The following is a 12,333-nucleotide window of genomic DNA, read 5'->3' as shown; positions in this document are numbered from 1 at the left end:
GAGCGCATATACAGGGAAAGGGAATTGTGGTAAAGCCACAACAGAATAATTAGGAGCAAAGGGATGGAATTCAGTTAAAAAATAATATATATATATATATATAGATATAGATATATGTATATATACTTAAAACTGACTATCTGCAAAAATGACCTCGTAGGAAAAAAAAAAACGACAAAAAAACCCCAACCCAACTGTAAGCATCAAATTTGGACAAAACACTCAAGGACAAGTTTCGGGAAACAGCTCAGTATCAGTCAGGGGACTGACAGCGGCGCACAACATTCCCCTTATCTTGGTTTCTCAAGAAAACCACCAGTCAACACAGCTTGTAAAGCTAAACATCATTCTTGCAGAAGAAAACAAGTCAGTAATTGGAAGCCAGGACATTCCAGCTCTATATTATGCCACAGAGCATCTGACCAGAAAGTTTTAAGCGTGAAATTTAGGCTCTAGCATGCAGAGACGTGACTCTACTTGAATCCGTGCTGCGGAAAATGGGACAACCATTTTTCTATCAGCTTCAAAATTTAATTTGCAAATAGCATTTCATCTTTGCAGGAGGGTGAGGGATCTCTTTTGAGGACCAAAAAGGTCAAAGTCTGCCTACAGCATGCTTAACATCTTTGCATACACTTCAGAATAAATCTCCAGTTATTCTTTTGAGGTATGTTTTATCCTTGTAACAAAGCTTGGAGATCAGTGGATGCTCCGTGAAGCTACAAATGAGAACAGAATCGTAAATACATATGTCTATTAATTCAGGAAAAATGCAAAGCGATGAGCAGGTATCAGTCCCTATCCTCCCTGCTCCTACCACGAATACGCTGTATTTCTCCCTGATTTACCAAGGGGCACGTACATAAAAGCAGGATCTCACCCCTTATATGGAGAGCAGGCAGCAAGTACCAGCACGTCCCAATGCGAAGGGAACAGCTATTCCATAAATCTGAAACACGTTCCGGACAACAGCAGAGTTTACACAGACCACAAGAATTATAGGAATTAACTCCCTTTTGTTTACAGCGTTTAAAAAGAGAGATCTAGCGCAGATTCGGTAGCGCAAGGGGTAACGCAGCAGCCACACGATCCAACTCAAAGCGCTGAAACACAAACTGTGCACATTTGGAAACGTTTTGCACGTTCTAAAGGAGATTCTCCTTTTATGTTTAAGTTTTTCTAATTAGGAAGAGCTGATTAAACAACTTATCTGGAAAGGCGGTAATGCAAACAAAAGCCTGTTCCGTGGAGCAGAGGTGTTAAGCTTTCTTCTCCAAGAGGGTTGATTTTAATTTCTTGTGATTCTCATCAACCATGGTAAACACGTCAGGCAGGAGAGTTACAAGTTGCTGAGGCTGGATGGATTTGAGATCCACACTGAAGCGTGGTCTTTTACACCTCCTGAACATCTGTGTTGGGTACCTGCTCACTGCATTTATAGTAGTGCTGTTTCTGACATCTTTTTTTTCTTCCCATTCCTTTCCACTCCTCCCTTTCATTTTTCTTTGCATTATTTTCCCCCCTTCACAATTATCCCTAAATCCATAACCCCAACGTACAGGCGCAGCTCCCAATTCCCTCCCCATTGCACCACAGAAACCAGCAACAGCCCAAGGAATATTATTTGGGAGGATAATACTCTTTCTCCCCGCAGAACATCTGGGTGTTTTCCACATGTCCGAGCTGCTGTCTGGTGCTGTGGGCTGATGTTGCCACATCTGTTTACACTGAGAACAGCGCGATTCGCCAACACCACAGCCTGATTTTCTTTTTAAAACAAGAGTTTAGATTCCGTAGCTTTTCCATATGCCATACAGATCATAAATAGCTCTGCCAGAGGCAGCTCAGAGGCCGCATATCTGACACTTCTACCCCAGAGCTTTCCACGTTGTTTTAAAAACCTCAGCAATGACCTTTTAGTGTTTCATTTAGAGATTATTCCTTTTCATCGCAACACTTCTCTGTTGGCTTCTCTCAAATTAGTTTCCAATACCATCCTAATCTAACCTATAGTATTCTCAGGCCTCGCCATGTTTATTCTATGCCGCTGTCTTCCCTCTTGATACCATCCTTGCGCATAAATATACGTATATTTTTATACAAACACACACATTTAATAATGGTAACCATAACCAAAAGACAGCTGGATCCGCTGCAAACCAAGTCGAATGTGCAATCAAAACCTCCCTGGGCCTGAGAAGCACTTGGGACCTAAAAAACAAAGGCAGTTACTTAACTTTGAGAAGAATGTGACCAATGTCGTTTGTGTGAAACCACAAATATTTATTTTTCATGAAAAAATACTTAAAGTGTGCCACAGTGTCCATATATTCATTTGAATAGTAGTACAAAGATATGTATTTCTGAGAAAAAGTCTTAACACTGTAGAAAATAAATGTGGTTCTTAAATTATGTCAAAAGAAACCAGTAAAAAAGTAATGTTTTATACATTGGAATTAAATGAAACAATTAGAGAGAATAATAAATTATAATTACAGTACTTCAAATATTTGCTTCATGCAAATTATTTTGGTTAATGGAAATTAATTTAGGTTGTTGGTTTTTTTTTTTAATCAACTGATCTTTTATACTTCAATGAACTAAACAGCACTTATGGTCATTAACAAGTATGTCACCCAAGCACACTGCACAACCGTGCTTACGGGATGCTACACGTTGTCTTGGCTTTTTATACAGTCAAAGTTAACAAGAATTTGGAATCGTTTCAGGTCTAATTAAGCACTGCAAAATGTTTAAAACTGTCAAGTGCTTTTAAATACAAATCATTTTTGCTCTTTAGAAACAGGAAAAAATCCAAACATGCACTTAAACCTGAAACCTCCATGCCATATATAAACAGCTCCACAGTAAAACATCAGTTTTGTGCCATTTGTTGTAAAATCGCCTTTCCCATTCCGCCCCATCCCCAGTCCAAAATTCAAACAGCGTCTCTACTGGATTTGTCGGTGTCTCCTTGGTCGTGTTTGCACATGAAGGTCAGGAGGAAATGAGCGATGTCCAGAGATGACCAGTAGGCAGTGTGTGATGTGACTGTGGACCAGTACCTGCTCTCCACGAGACCCTCCCTGAGCTCAAAATCAATCCTGTGCTCCAATTCCACTGGAAATCGAACAAGAAGCAAAACAAATTGTTAGAATTGTGTGTCAGCAGAAGAACAAACACCAGCATGTTTTTCCGTCAGCTTTCAGTTCTGATTCTACTTGCTGTATATAAAAATACACATAGCATCTCTGTGTTTAATAGCACATCCATCTAAATGAACTGTGATTTTTAATGGCACGTACATCCTTTTTTACGCACATGCCTTCAGCACAAACCTCAGAGCGGTGCTTAGTCAAAAGGAAAAAGAAACTAAATTAAACCTAAAGCTTGGAAAAAGCTGGCCTTCTTTAATGGGCTGTTTTCCTTACAGTCACAATAGAAATACATTTATTTATGCTCCTTATGATAACTATACAGAAGTATCCAGCAAATGTTGAGGCTTCGTTAGGAAACACTGACTTTCAGAAGCTGGATGCTCAGAACTTTCTGAAATAAATTGACTTATTTGCTTTTTTAGTGGCTATACAAGGAGACTACACCCCATCTTATAAGCCCCTTCTGAAAACCAGCCGTCCCTACGCAGCATTAGCCCTTTTAATTTCCAGATTATTCCAAATATATTTCAGCAGTTATCCTTTCATTTCAATGGCGGGTTTGATTAATACCACATTCAAAGCAATTTTCACCGTGTGTTTAACTGGACCAATGACTAACCTATTGTTAAGGCACTTTAGCGGTTAGAAAAAAATCTCTACGAGGAGCAATAGAATAAAAAGGACAAAACTAAAAAGCCTGCTTAGCTACAAAAGCCAAAACCCCATATTGAGTAAAAAACACAGCCATTTATCAAAGCCAGTTGCAAGGAATTTTAATTCTTGGCTCCAATTGCGTTAAAGGGAGCATCACACAGGCACTGCCTCGGCTTCCATGGAATGAAAAGGCATCTCAGCATCACCCGGGAGCATCGCACTGATTTGCAAACACAGCGAGGAGAAGGAGTCAAAGCCTTGGGATACCAGGGGACAACCGCAGCCATTGACACTAAGATATATGTATTTAAAAAACAGCTTCCCCGCAGGAAGGATGCCCCGAAGGACTCTGTGTACCCCCCCGAGGAGAGGCCGTTGCAGGAGCTTGGTCGGCAGCCAAACCCACCGCGAGCCGAGCGGCCGCCCGACCAGCAGCAAATCCTTTGGCGGCCGATTGCATCATTCTGCGTGCGGCCCCACGTTCTCCATCTATGGAGCAGGGACGGGCTTTGAGCACAGAGGGTAAAGGAACCACGCAGAAGGTCCTTGACATGCAACCCCCGACCCGAAAGGACCTCATCGGTAGCTCTGTGATATTCGGCATCGCGCAGCTCTGTTTTCCTCAAGTTTAAAAGCAAGTCTCTGTCCTCAAATACTGACTCGGGTTATCTGTTGAAATGAACACACAGCGATGCATCATGTGAACGCTGTCACAAGATACAACAGAAACCCCCGTCTTGCAACACTGCCAATGAGAAGTTTAGAAATAAAATGAAGTATGAATTTCTGTAAAGGAAGTACCTATACTTTTCAAAAAAAACAACTGCCAAAATTGCACTTTCTGTCCTGGGCAGTTCAGACCAGGGCAAGGGCAGCTTCTGTCTCTGGTCATACGTGCCTTTAAATCCAGGTTGCTTCAGGATTGTGACTGTATGAAGAAATGTAAATAAACCCATTTTATGATAAAGTGAGTGGGATTTTCTGCAGCAATTATACTGCTTTTCCTAGAGGGAGTCTAGGAACCACTGATATCCAGATATCATTAGCCAAAAGTCATACATCCAAGTATATAAATATGGTGTATGTACAAACAGATACACAGATAAACCTTTAAGATGAAAAAAAGATTAAATGGAGCACAAAGGACCAGTCCTGGGACAGTCTTAAGAGATTCGAAAAGCAGGAATGGATTCAGTATTGATGACTTCAGGGCAAAGCAACAGAATTAAACAGCAGCATGTGTTGCTGCAGCATTTCCAGCCTGGCCTAACACACAGATGCAGCTCAGTAAAGGTTTCCATGGGGTCTGTGAGGGGGACTCGTCACTAACCTGCAGGTTCGACAAAGCCCGAGCTGCTGTGCGGGAGAGGTGGTGTCTCAACACTTGTGGCCTTCTTGTCCTCCCCCTCGGCTCCATCTTTTCCTGTCTCAGCGCTCTGTGCTGTACTAGAGCGACCGAATCTCGAAAACAGCATCCCGCCAAGGCCCTTCCCGATACTCGCAGCTCCTGCATTCAGCATGGAGGAAAAAGAAAAAGTAAGCACAAGGGCAGCTAAATCAAACTGCAAATTAAAAGTCACTGAAGCATCCATCAATTAGAGTTGAGTGACAGATGAAGGAAAACGCTATTCATGCTTTTCTAGGGCGGGGACAGCTTATCTGACCTCAGTGTATGCCGTTGATCGTGAGACTAATCTAGTGTACATGCAAAGGCTATAATTTGGAAACTGGAGTTAGGGGAACAAAAATACATGATAACACTTCTGCAGCAAGAAATCTGGTACTTTTTATGAAAGAGAAATTACAACATATCTGTACAAGTCTAATACTAAGACAAAAATGCTTTGTAACAATGTTAGTACCTTCTGTGTACGGAATCTCATCAAGACATCTAAGATAATCCTCCCAAAAGGGTCCTTATGTTGGCATAACCCTTCCAGACCTTTAAAAGGACTATTTTGGTTGCTCAGAAAGAGGAGTGTGAAAGTTAAGAACAGATCTGTGATGTTTTATCCTGACTTTGCTGCCACCTTATGGAAAAGACATTACAGATACTACAGTAACAGAGCAGAAAGCAACCCTGCTTTGAAATACTGCCTACTGCCACTTGAGGACTAAACTGGTTTTATATCTTTTACTTATTTGATTGAGAAGACTCCTGGCACTACATCACATTTGCCTTCTTCCAAATCCCACATAGAGAGCTAAAGAAAAGCCTTGAGTCAACAAAAACTGCAAGTGCACGCTCAGATATAAGCTCCAGTGAAAGTGAATTTAAGCTCAGTTAAACCAGGGCTTATTGTGAATCAGAAAGCCAGAAGGGCATAGACTTCATATTAAAACAGCCTGAATTTCCTATTGCAAAATCATGAGTTAAATGGAAATGTAATAGCTTACGTAGAGTATTTTTTCTCCTATTTGCCAGTATCAGAAAATGTAGTCACAAACAAGATTTATTTTTTTCCATGGAGTGGAAACTATTAAATCACCAGGATGTTACTTCAATCTGGCTGACGACAACAAAGCAGCAACAGCATAAACTCCTTGACCCACATCCTCTCCCTACAAGCCTTGTCTCCAGCATACGTAAACCATCTTTTCCTCAAAGTAAATGCCAGTAGGGATTAAAACAAGCCATACGCATATACAGAACCCAAACAGGCAGGAATAGCTTGCTTATGGTTGCACCTCAAATAGCAAAGCTCTGCAAAGGAAAGGAGGTTGGAGCATGGAGGGTGTTGGTCTCTTCTCCCAAGTAGCAAGTGAGAGGACAAGAGGAAATGGCCTCAAGTTGCACTGGGGAGGTTTAGATGGGATATTAGGAAAAAATTATTCCTGGAAAGGGTTGTTGGGCACTGGAACAGGCTGCCCAGGGCAGTGGTGGAGTCACCATCCCTGGAGGGGTTTAAAAGGCATTTAGACCAAGTTCTTAGGGGTGTGGTTTAATGCCAGGGTTAGGTTAGGTTATGGCTTGACTCGATGATCCTGAGGGTCTCTTCCAACTGAAATGATTCTGTGATTGTAGGGGGTCCTATATTAACAAAAAAGGACATAAATAACAATTACCTAATATACTCGCTTTGCCTATATTTGTTATAGACTCCCCGTAGTGGCGTCGAACCATGACCGGTGAAGTCGTTGGGCTCGGTCCAGTTGAAGCACTTTCGCTGTCAGTAACTGAGGTAGGTTCTTTTGTTGGGTTGAGAAAACTTGGCTTCATATGCTCATAAGGTACAGGGTTCGCAGTGTTGTACCAGTGGATCTGGACCGGTGAAATGTTGCTGTAGTGTTTCAGAATTAAAGGTTCTAATCTATAGGCCTGCAAGAGTCATTCAGAAAAGAAAATCCTAAGTGTCAAGACTGAAAAAAAGTCACATTCTCTTCCCATACAGAGTCCTCTGCAACCTCAAATCCAAAATATCTGTAACGAGTGTAGCCTAGAAAGTGACAGAACAGCAGCGTTACATTCTGGTTGACATTTCTTTTCACAGCCTGGAAGATATATATATCAGCCACCCAGCTGCTTGTGTGCTCCCATTTGCACATTTCTCTGCAATGCTTCTACTACAGGTTGCTGTTACCACCACAAAGGCTACTGTTACCACCACAAAGGCTACTGTTAACAGATGTTTGTTGTTATTCATTGACAGAGCAAACATTATATTTATAAACAGTCAAGCTGCTTTTGGACAACACAAGGGAGTGGGAGGAACTGGCTATGTAAACATTTTGCTTAATGAGTCTTCATTGATCCCTGTGCAAACCATTAATTGGTGTGCTTAATAAGAAAGAATCATTTTCTAGTGATTATTTTTGTTTACTCAGATGTAGAAAAGCACTCTGCTGTTCTTTATCTTAAAACTAAAGAAAGTAACTATTTGCCTTAGATATCCCAGGAAAATTCCATTTTTTTGAGCAGCTGGAGCCAAACAAGATCTTGAGAAGAGCAGAAACAGCATGTTTGAAGTCTGAATATGCTCAGATTCAGGCAGAGCTTAAACACAAAAGTATCCCCAAATTATTATTCTACAGCATGAAATCTCAACTCAAGCTTGCATCAAAGGCCCTTTGACAGTCAACACTGGCTGCCTGTGGAAGGGCAGGGCAAAGCTACACCAAAACTATCCCACCCTCTCATAATTTGTTACTCAGGACCCTTTGGGAAATAAAACCGTCTTTGTTTTTCTACGGCATCCTGTAAATTGCTTGTGAAGCCTTTTTTAACAGCAGTAGTATCTTTGGACAGATGATGTTTAATGGAAGGCAGAAAGAAACACAAGTAGGAACTTGACTGAGAAGGACTATTTCTTAACATCTTTCAAAAAAAAAGCAGAGTAATCTTAAATTTTACGCGTATTAATATGAAAAGAGAATAAAAGTATAGGATATTTAAGGCAATTATTTGTACAAACTGTTATTCTACAGTTATAAAAAGCAAGACATGCTTCAAAGACTACACATTATCACACAGCTGATGCTTAAAAACAGTCAAGGAAAAAGTTCCAACTGCAATTAAGACTCACCACTGGATCTGTTGGATGAAAAATATTTAGTAAGCGGTTACAAATGGTTCTGGGCAGAATGTGATCTTGACTGCCGCTGTTTCCTGGACGGACGCCACGCATTGCCAAAAACACCGCTAATGGGGATCCCATACAGAAGAAATTCTCAACCTAAGGAGAGATTTCATCCACGTTAATAAGGATGGAAATAATGCTTTCTAACATGGCTGGATTTGATTTCTCTCTTCCAACCAATTTCTCAGTTTCAACTGGGGGACGCATACAGTATTAGTAAGTCACAACAGGGAAGACTTTGCTGTGAGAAGAGTTACATGTCATGATGCAAAGTAGGTGGAAAACCAAAAAACAAGTCGGGTGTTTGAACTGAAAGAGGTCTACCAACATTGGAAAGGCTGGAGCAAGAAGAATTTGGGAGACACTAAGGAAATGTGATGAGTTTCATAAAGATTGAAGTCTGATTTCTCAGGTGACTTCCCAAAGTTTACCACAGCTCCTTAATCTTACCCTAACCAAGGACTCCATGACTCTTTTTGCTACACACACCCATTAACCAAGTAGAAATACATTGAGTATTAAAGTCAACCTAGAGGATACTTATAGTAGTCACACACACATACAGGTTGGTGTTATGTACAACCTCTTATCTTAACACCACCTGGTGTTAAGTGAACAGAACGGCACGTGTCAAAAGTGCCACCATGTCACACATTAGGAGCCACTGCCCAGGACAGGTACAGCACACAGAGACTCCACCGCCTACTCGCACACCAGCCAAAGCTACCGTGACTTTGCTCTAAAAGGACCATCTCAAACACTGAGAAGAAATCGAGGAAACTTGGACTGACCCATCTGACAAAGGTCACTGACTGTGCATCAGTGGTAATGACTGTTGGTCACTACCAACCTGGGCTGGGATTCAACAGTGACCTAGAGGTGAATGGCTTTGTATCCCACCACCAATCCTCAGAACATCATCTCCTAGAAACATCAGATGTAAAACTCCATAGGCAAAAATATTTTGAGAAGTCAAAATTAATTTTTAACCTTCAGAGTATTTGCTTATATGAAAAATTAATTTTACCATGATCACTGTGACTTTCTCAACAGTCGTGCCCAGTTCGCAGGGTGCTACAACCCACAACTCCCAGTGTGCTGCTACTTCACCAGCAAGAGAAATGGCTGCATTCTTGCTAAGTGCGAGTGGAGGACGCTTGGATTCCCATGTGCCTTCGCTGTATGTCAGCGCAGGGAGCGCGGGCGTAGACATAATGGTCCATTTCATCTATTAGATTCCAGCACTGATTCCTCCTCCTCTGCCTTGGCACTGGTACCCCACCTCTTCCTTTCAAAAGAATGTGCAAGTCCCAATTCAATTGGGGAAAAAAAATATCTAGGTCTTCAGCAAAGCTATTCAATGTCATATGCTGCAAAGCGCTGCTCTGTCACCTGTATTGTCACCCTAGTCTAGTGCAAAGCTGCTATTCTTTCTTATCATCGGGCTTTACACAGACTCTTACATTTTTGCAGTTTGGGCAAAAAGCTTTCTTATCTTCAAATACAATAGAAACAGATACTCACAGCGCAATCCTATAAACTGAATAAGTAACCTTTAACTCTGTCTATCTGCTATTCCTGTATCGAGTGCCTGGAGTACACAATTACAGTCTTTCTGCTTTAAAAAGAAAGCAGAAGCAACTGCCAGCTTACACTTGCTAGCAGATGCTTAAAAGATGTTTTCATGAATTCACCTGAGGCCACTACTGACTAGGCAAAAATTGCAAAAGGTAAATAGCTTCAGTGGTTACACAGTGCTTTTGTTCCATGATTTCTATTGCTAAACACAGGATTAACAGTGTCTACCGACAGATGCTTTATTCTTGGAAGGCGCTGCTCTTTGCTATGGATTTTCTTACATGCACAAGCTTCCAACATGGTCTTCCAGCTCTGGAAATGCTTACAAAGACAAAGTACCAATTGGTGGGTACCTTAATGGGTGGCACCAGACCAATACCAAAGCAGTAAACGCTACAAATAAAAATTAAGTCTTCAAATGAAGTCAAGTCCTTTAAATTGTCACCATTAGACTTCCCAGCGCTGTTGCAAAGTGGCTGAAGACTGCCATGCCACCCAATCTACTAGGAATAGAGGACTAAAATCTTTCTAGAACATACTGATGAATTTTGGTGTTTCTCCTAGAATCAGGAGTGGGGCGCTTCACATATAATACTGTTTAACAACAGAGAAGAAATGTTTACGAACATGACCTTTCAAGATAGCATTTTTCTCCTGGGTATGATTCATAAACGGCAGACTTAATCAATTTATTTTTATTCTAAGCAGAAGCTGACTCACACAGTCACCCATTCATCTTAAGACTGCAGTATCTTCAGAATTTAGAAAGAAAAAAGCAGCTGAATGAGCCCACAGAAGTGAGGGAGCGCAGCTCTTTTGTGCATAGGTAAATGTGGGGAACAAGTGAACGTCTTCAGTGGTGATGTTAAAACGGAAGATACCAAAGGTGATTAAGATTTATGTTTCTGTGCTGCCTTTCAGCCTGGAGGATCCCGAACATCCTCTCAGAGCAAGGAAATACAGAGCTCTGCACCTAGGAATGTCCTGCAGCCTCAGCAGACAAGGGGAACAGAGACTTACACCAGTATTACACAGGGAATTGAGCTGGGCAGCTGTGTGTGCAACCACCACGGCACATTTCTGCATTCAGTTTAAAGGCTTCATTCTCTCTGATAAGGCTGAACATCATCATCCCATTGATCTCTCATCATTCTTGTGCATGTGGTATATCACCAGCATCATAAAGATTTTGTGATAGTTGTTACCAACATTGCCATCACTGTCAGGTGATGCTACACAGAAACCACAAGGTCAAGTACAAGCGGGAGCAAGTTTCTGTAACCCTGGGTGAATGAGAAGTTCTGAGGAATCCTGAAGCACTTTAGGACAGCACTACTGACGAGTCTAGATTTAAATGAATTTCCATCTCAGTATCAGGGAATCGCTGCAGTAGGTCTTGCCCTCCCCTTCCCCACTGTCATCGAACATCATCCAACACCAGTTATTCCAAGCACCACAGGTCATCGAGAGGCCGGCATCACACCAGTCCCCATGTTCTGAAGTTCTTCAGCTCCTTTAGCCTTTAACCCTGACTCCGCTTACACAGCTGCTAGGGAGAAGGCTGCACATATATATAAGCTTTACATTTACAATGGGGTGTTGGATTTACTTTTAAGTCATGCAGGTTCTATTGATTTAACAGTTTATTCATTTATGCCATCTGATGACAAGTAGAGAGACAAAGATACCTCACTCTCAAGTTCCCATTCTGGTGGCTTGTCCAATATATTAGTAGAGTAAAATACACTCTGTATTGTGGGGGTTATTTATTTTTACCTCCCCAAAGGGTCAGTCAATCACAAAGATCCTCCAACATGAAAAACCAGCCAAGTTAGCTGTTATATTTATTCTTATGCTTACCTTGCCAAAAAGCTACCTTTGTGCTTGCTCAACAAGCAAGCTTAACTCTGCTTAACGTAGGACTAGTGACTATGTCTCATCCTGGGAAGCTGATTTTGTTTCAGTCCATAAAAGAAGGAACATACAGACAGTCACCAGTCTTTTTATTACAGCTGTACATCCCTGCTCATGGCAGGGGGCTGGACTAGATGACCTCTGAAGGTCCCTTCCAACACAAACTGTCCTATGATTCTACGCCCATTTTGTTGTGTAACACGGCCTGAGGACAACAATATCTTCCTTTCAGTAAGGTTAAGAAAAATTATGTACTGTCATGGAAAACTACCTAGCAGTAATTTGGACTGATACTGTCCTCTCCCCCCTCTCTTTTCCCCTCTTTCCCTGCTCCCTCTAGAAAGCGCCTGTTGAAAAAATCTTCAGTTTAAACACAAGCGAGTGAAGAAGAATCTTTTCCAGAGCTGGAAGAATATCAGCCTGACCCCAGCTTCCTTGATAGTAGAGATAAT

The 12,333-nt window shown here is 41.5% G+C and overlaps 1 protein-coding gene across 2 annotated transcripts in view; it reads right to left on the bottom strand.

Annotated features, from left to right (window-relative positions):
- Positions 1-2,259: 2,259 nt before the first annotated feature.
- DDHD1 (DDHD domain containing 1) overlaps positions 2,260-12,333 on the bottom strand; it is a 37,531-nt gene continuing 27,457 nt past the window's right edge. For both annotated transcript variants that reach the window (XM_082058110.1, XM_082058111.1), the window contains 4 exons: positions 8,336-8,485; positions 6,879-7,131; positions 5,143-5,319; positions 2,260-3,120 (listed from right to left, as the gene is read on the bottom strand). In XM_082058110.1, the coding sequence (XP_081914236.1) occupies positions 2,939-3,120; positions 5,143-5,319; positions 6,879-7,131; positions 8,336-8,485 (762 nt within the window). In that variant the 3' untranslated portion in view covers positions 2,260-2,938. The remainder of the gene's footprint in view (positions 3,121-5,142; positions 5,320-6,878; positions 7,132-8,335; positions 8,486-12,333) is intronic.

The sequence above is a fragment of the Streptopelia decaocto genome (genome assembly GCF_964273445.1).
Source record: "Streptopelia decaocto genome assembly, chromosome: 7".
In the NCBI taxonomy this organism is placed as follows: Eukaryota; Metazoa; Chordata; class Aves; order Columbiformes; family Columbidae; genus Streptopelia; species Streptopelia decaocto.
This window is presented reverse-complemented; position numbering and strand designations above follow the sequence as displayed.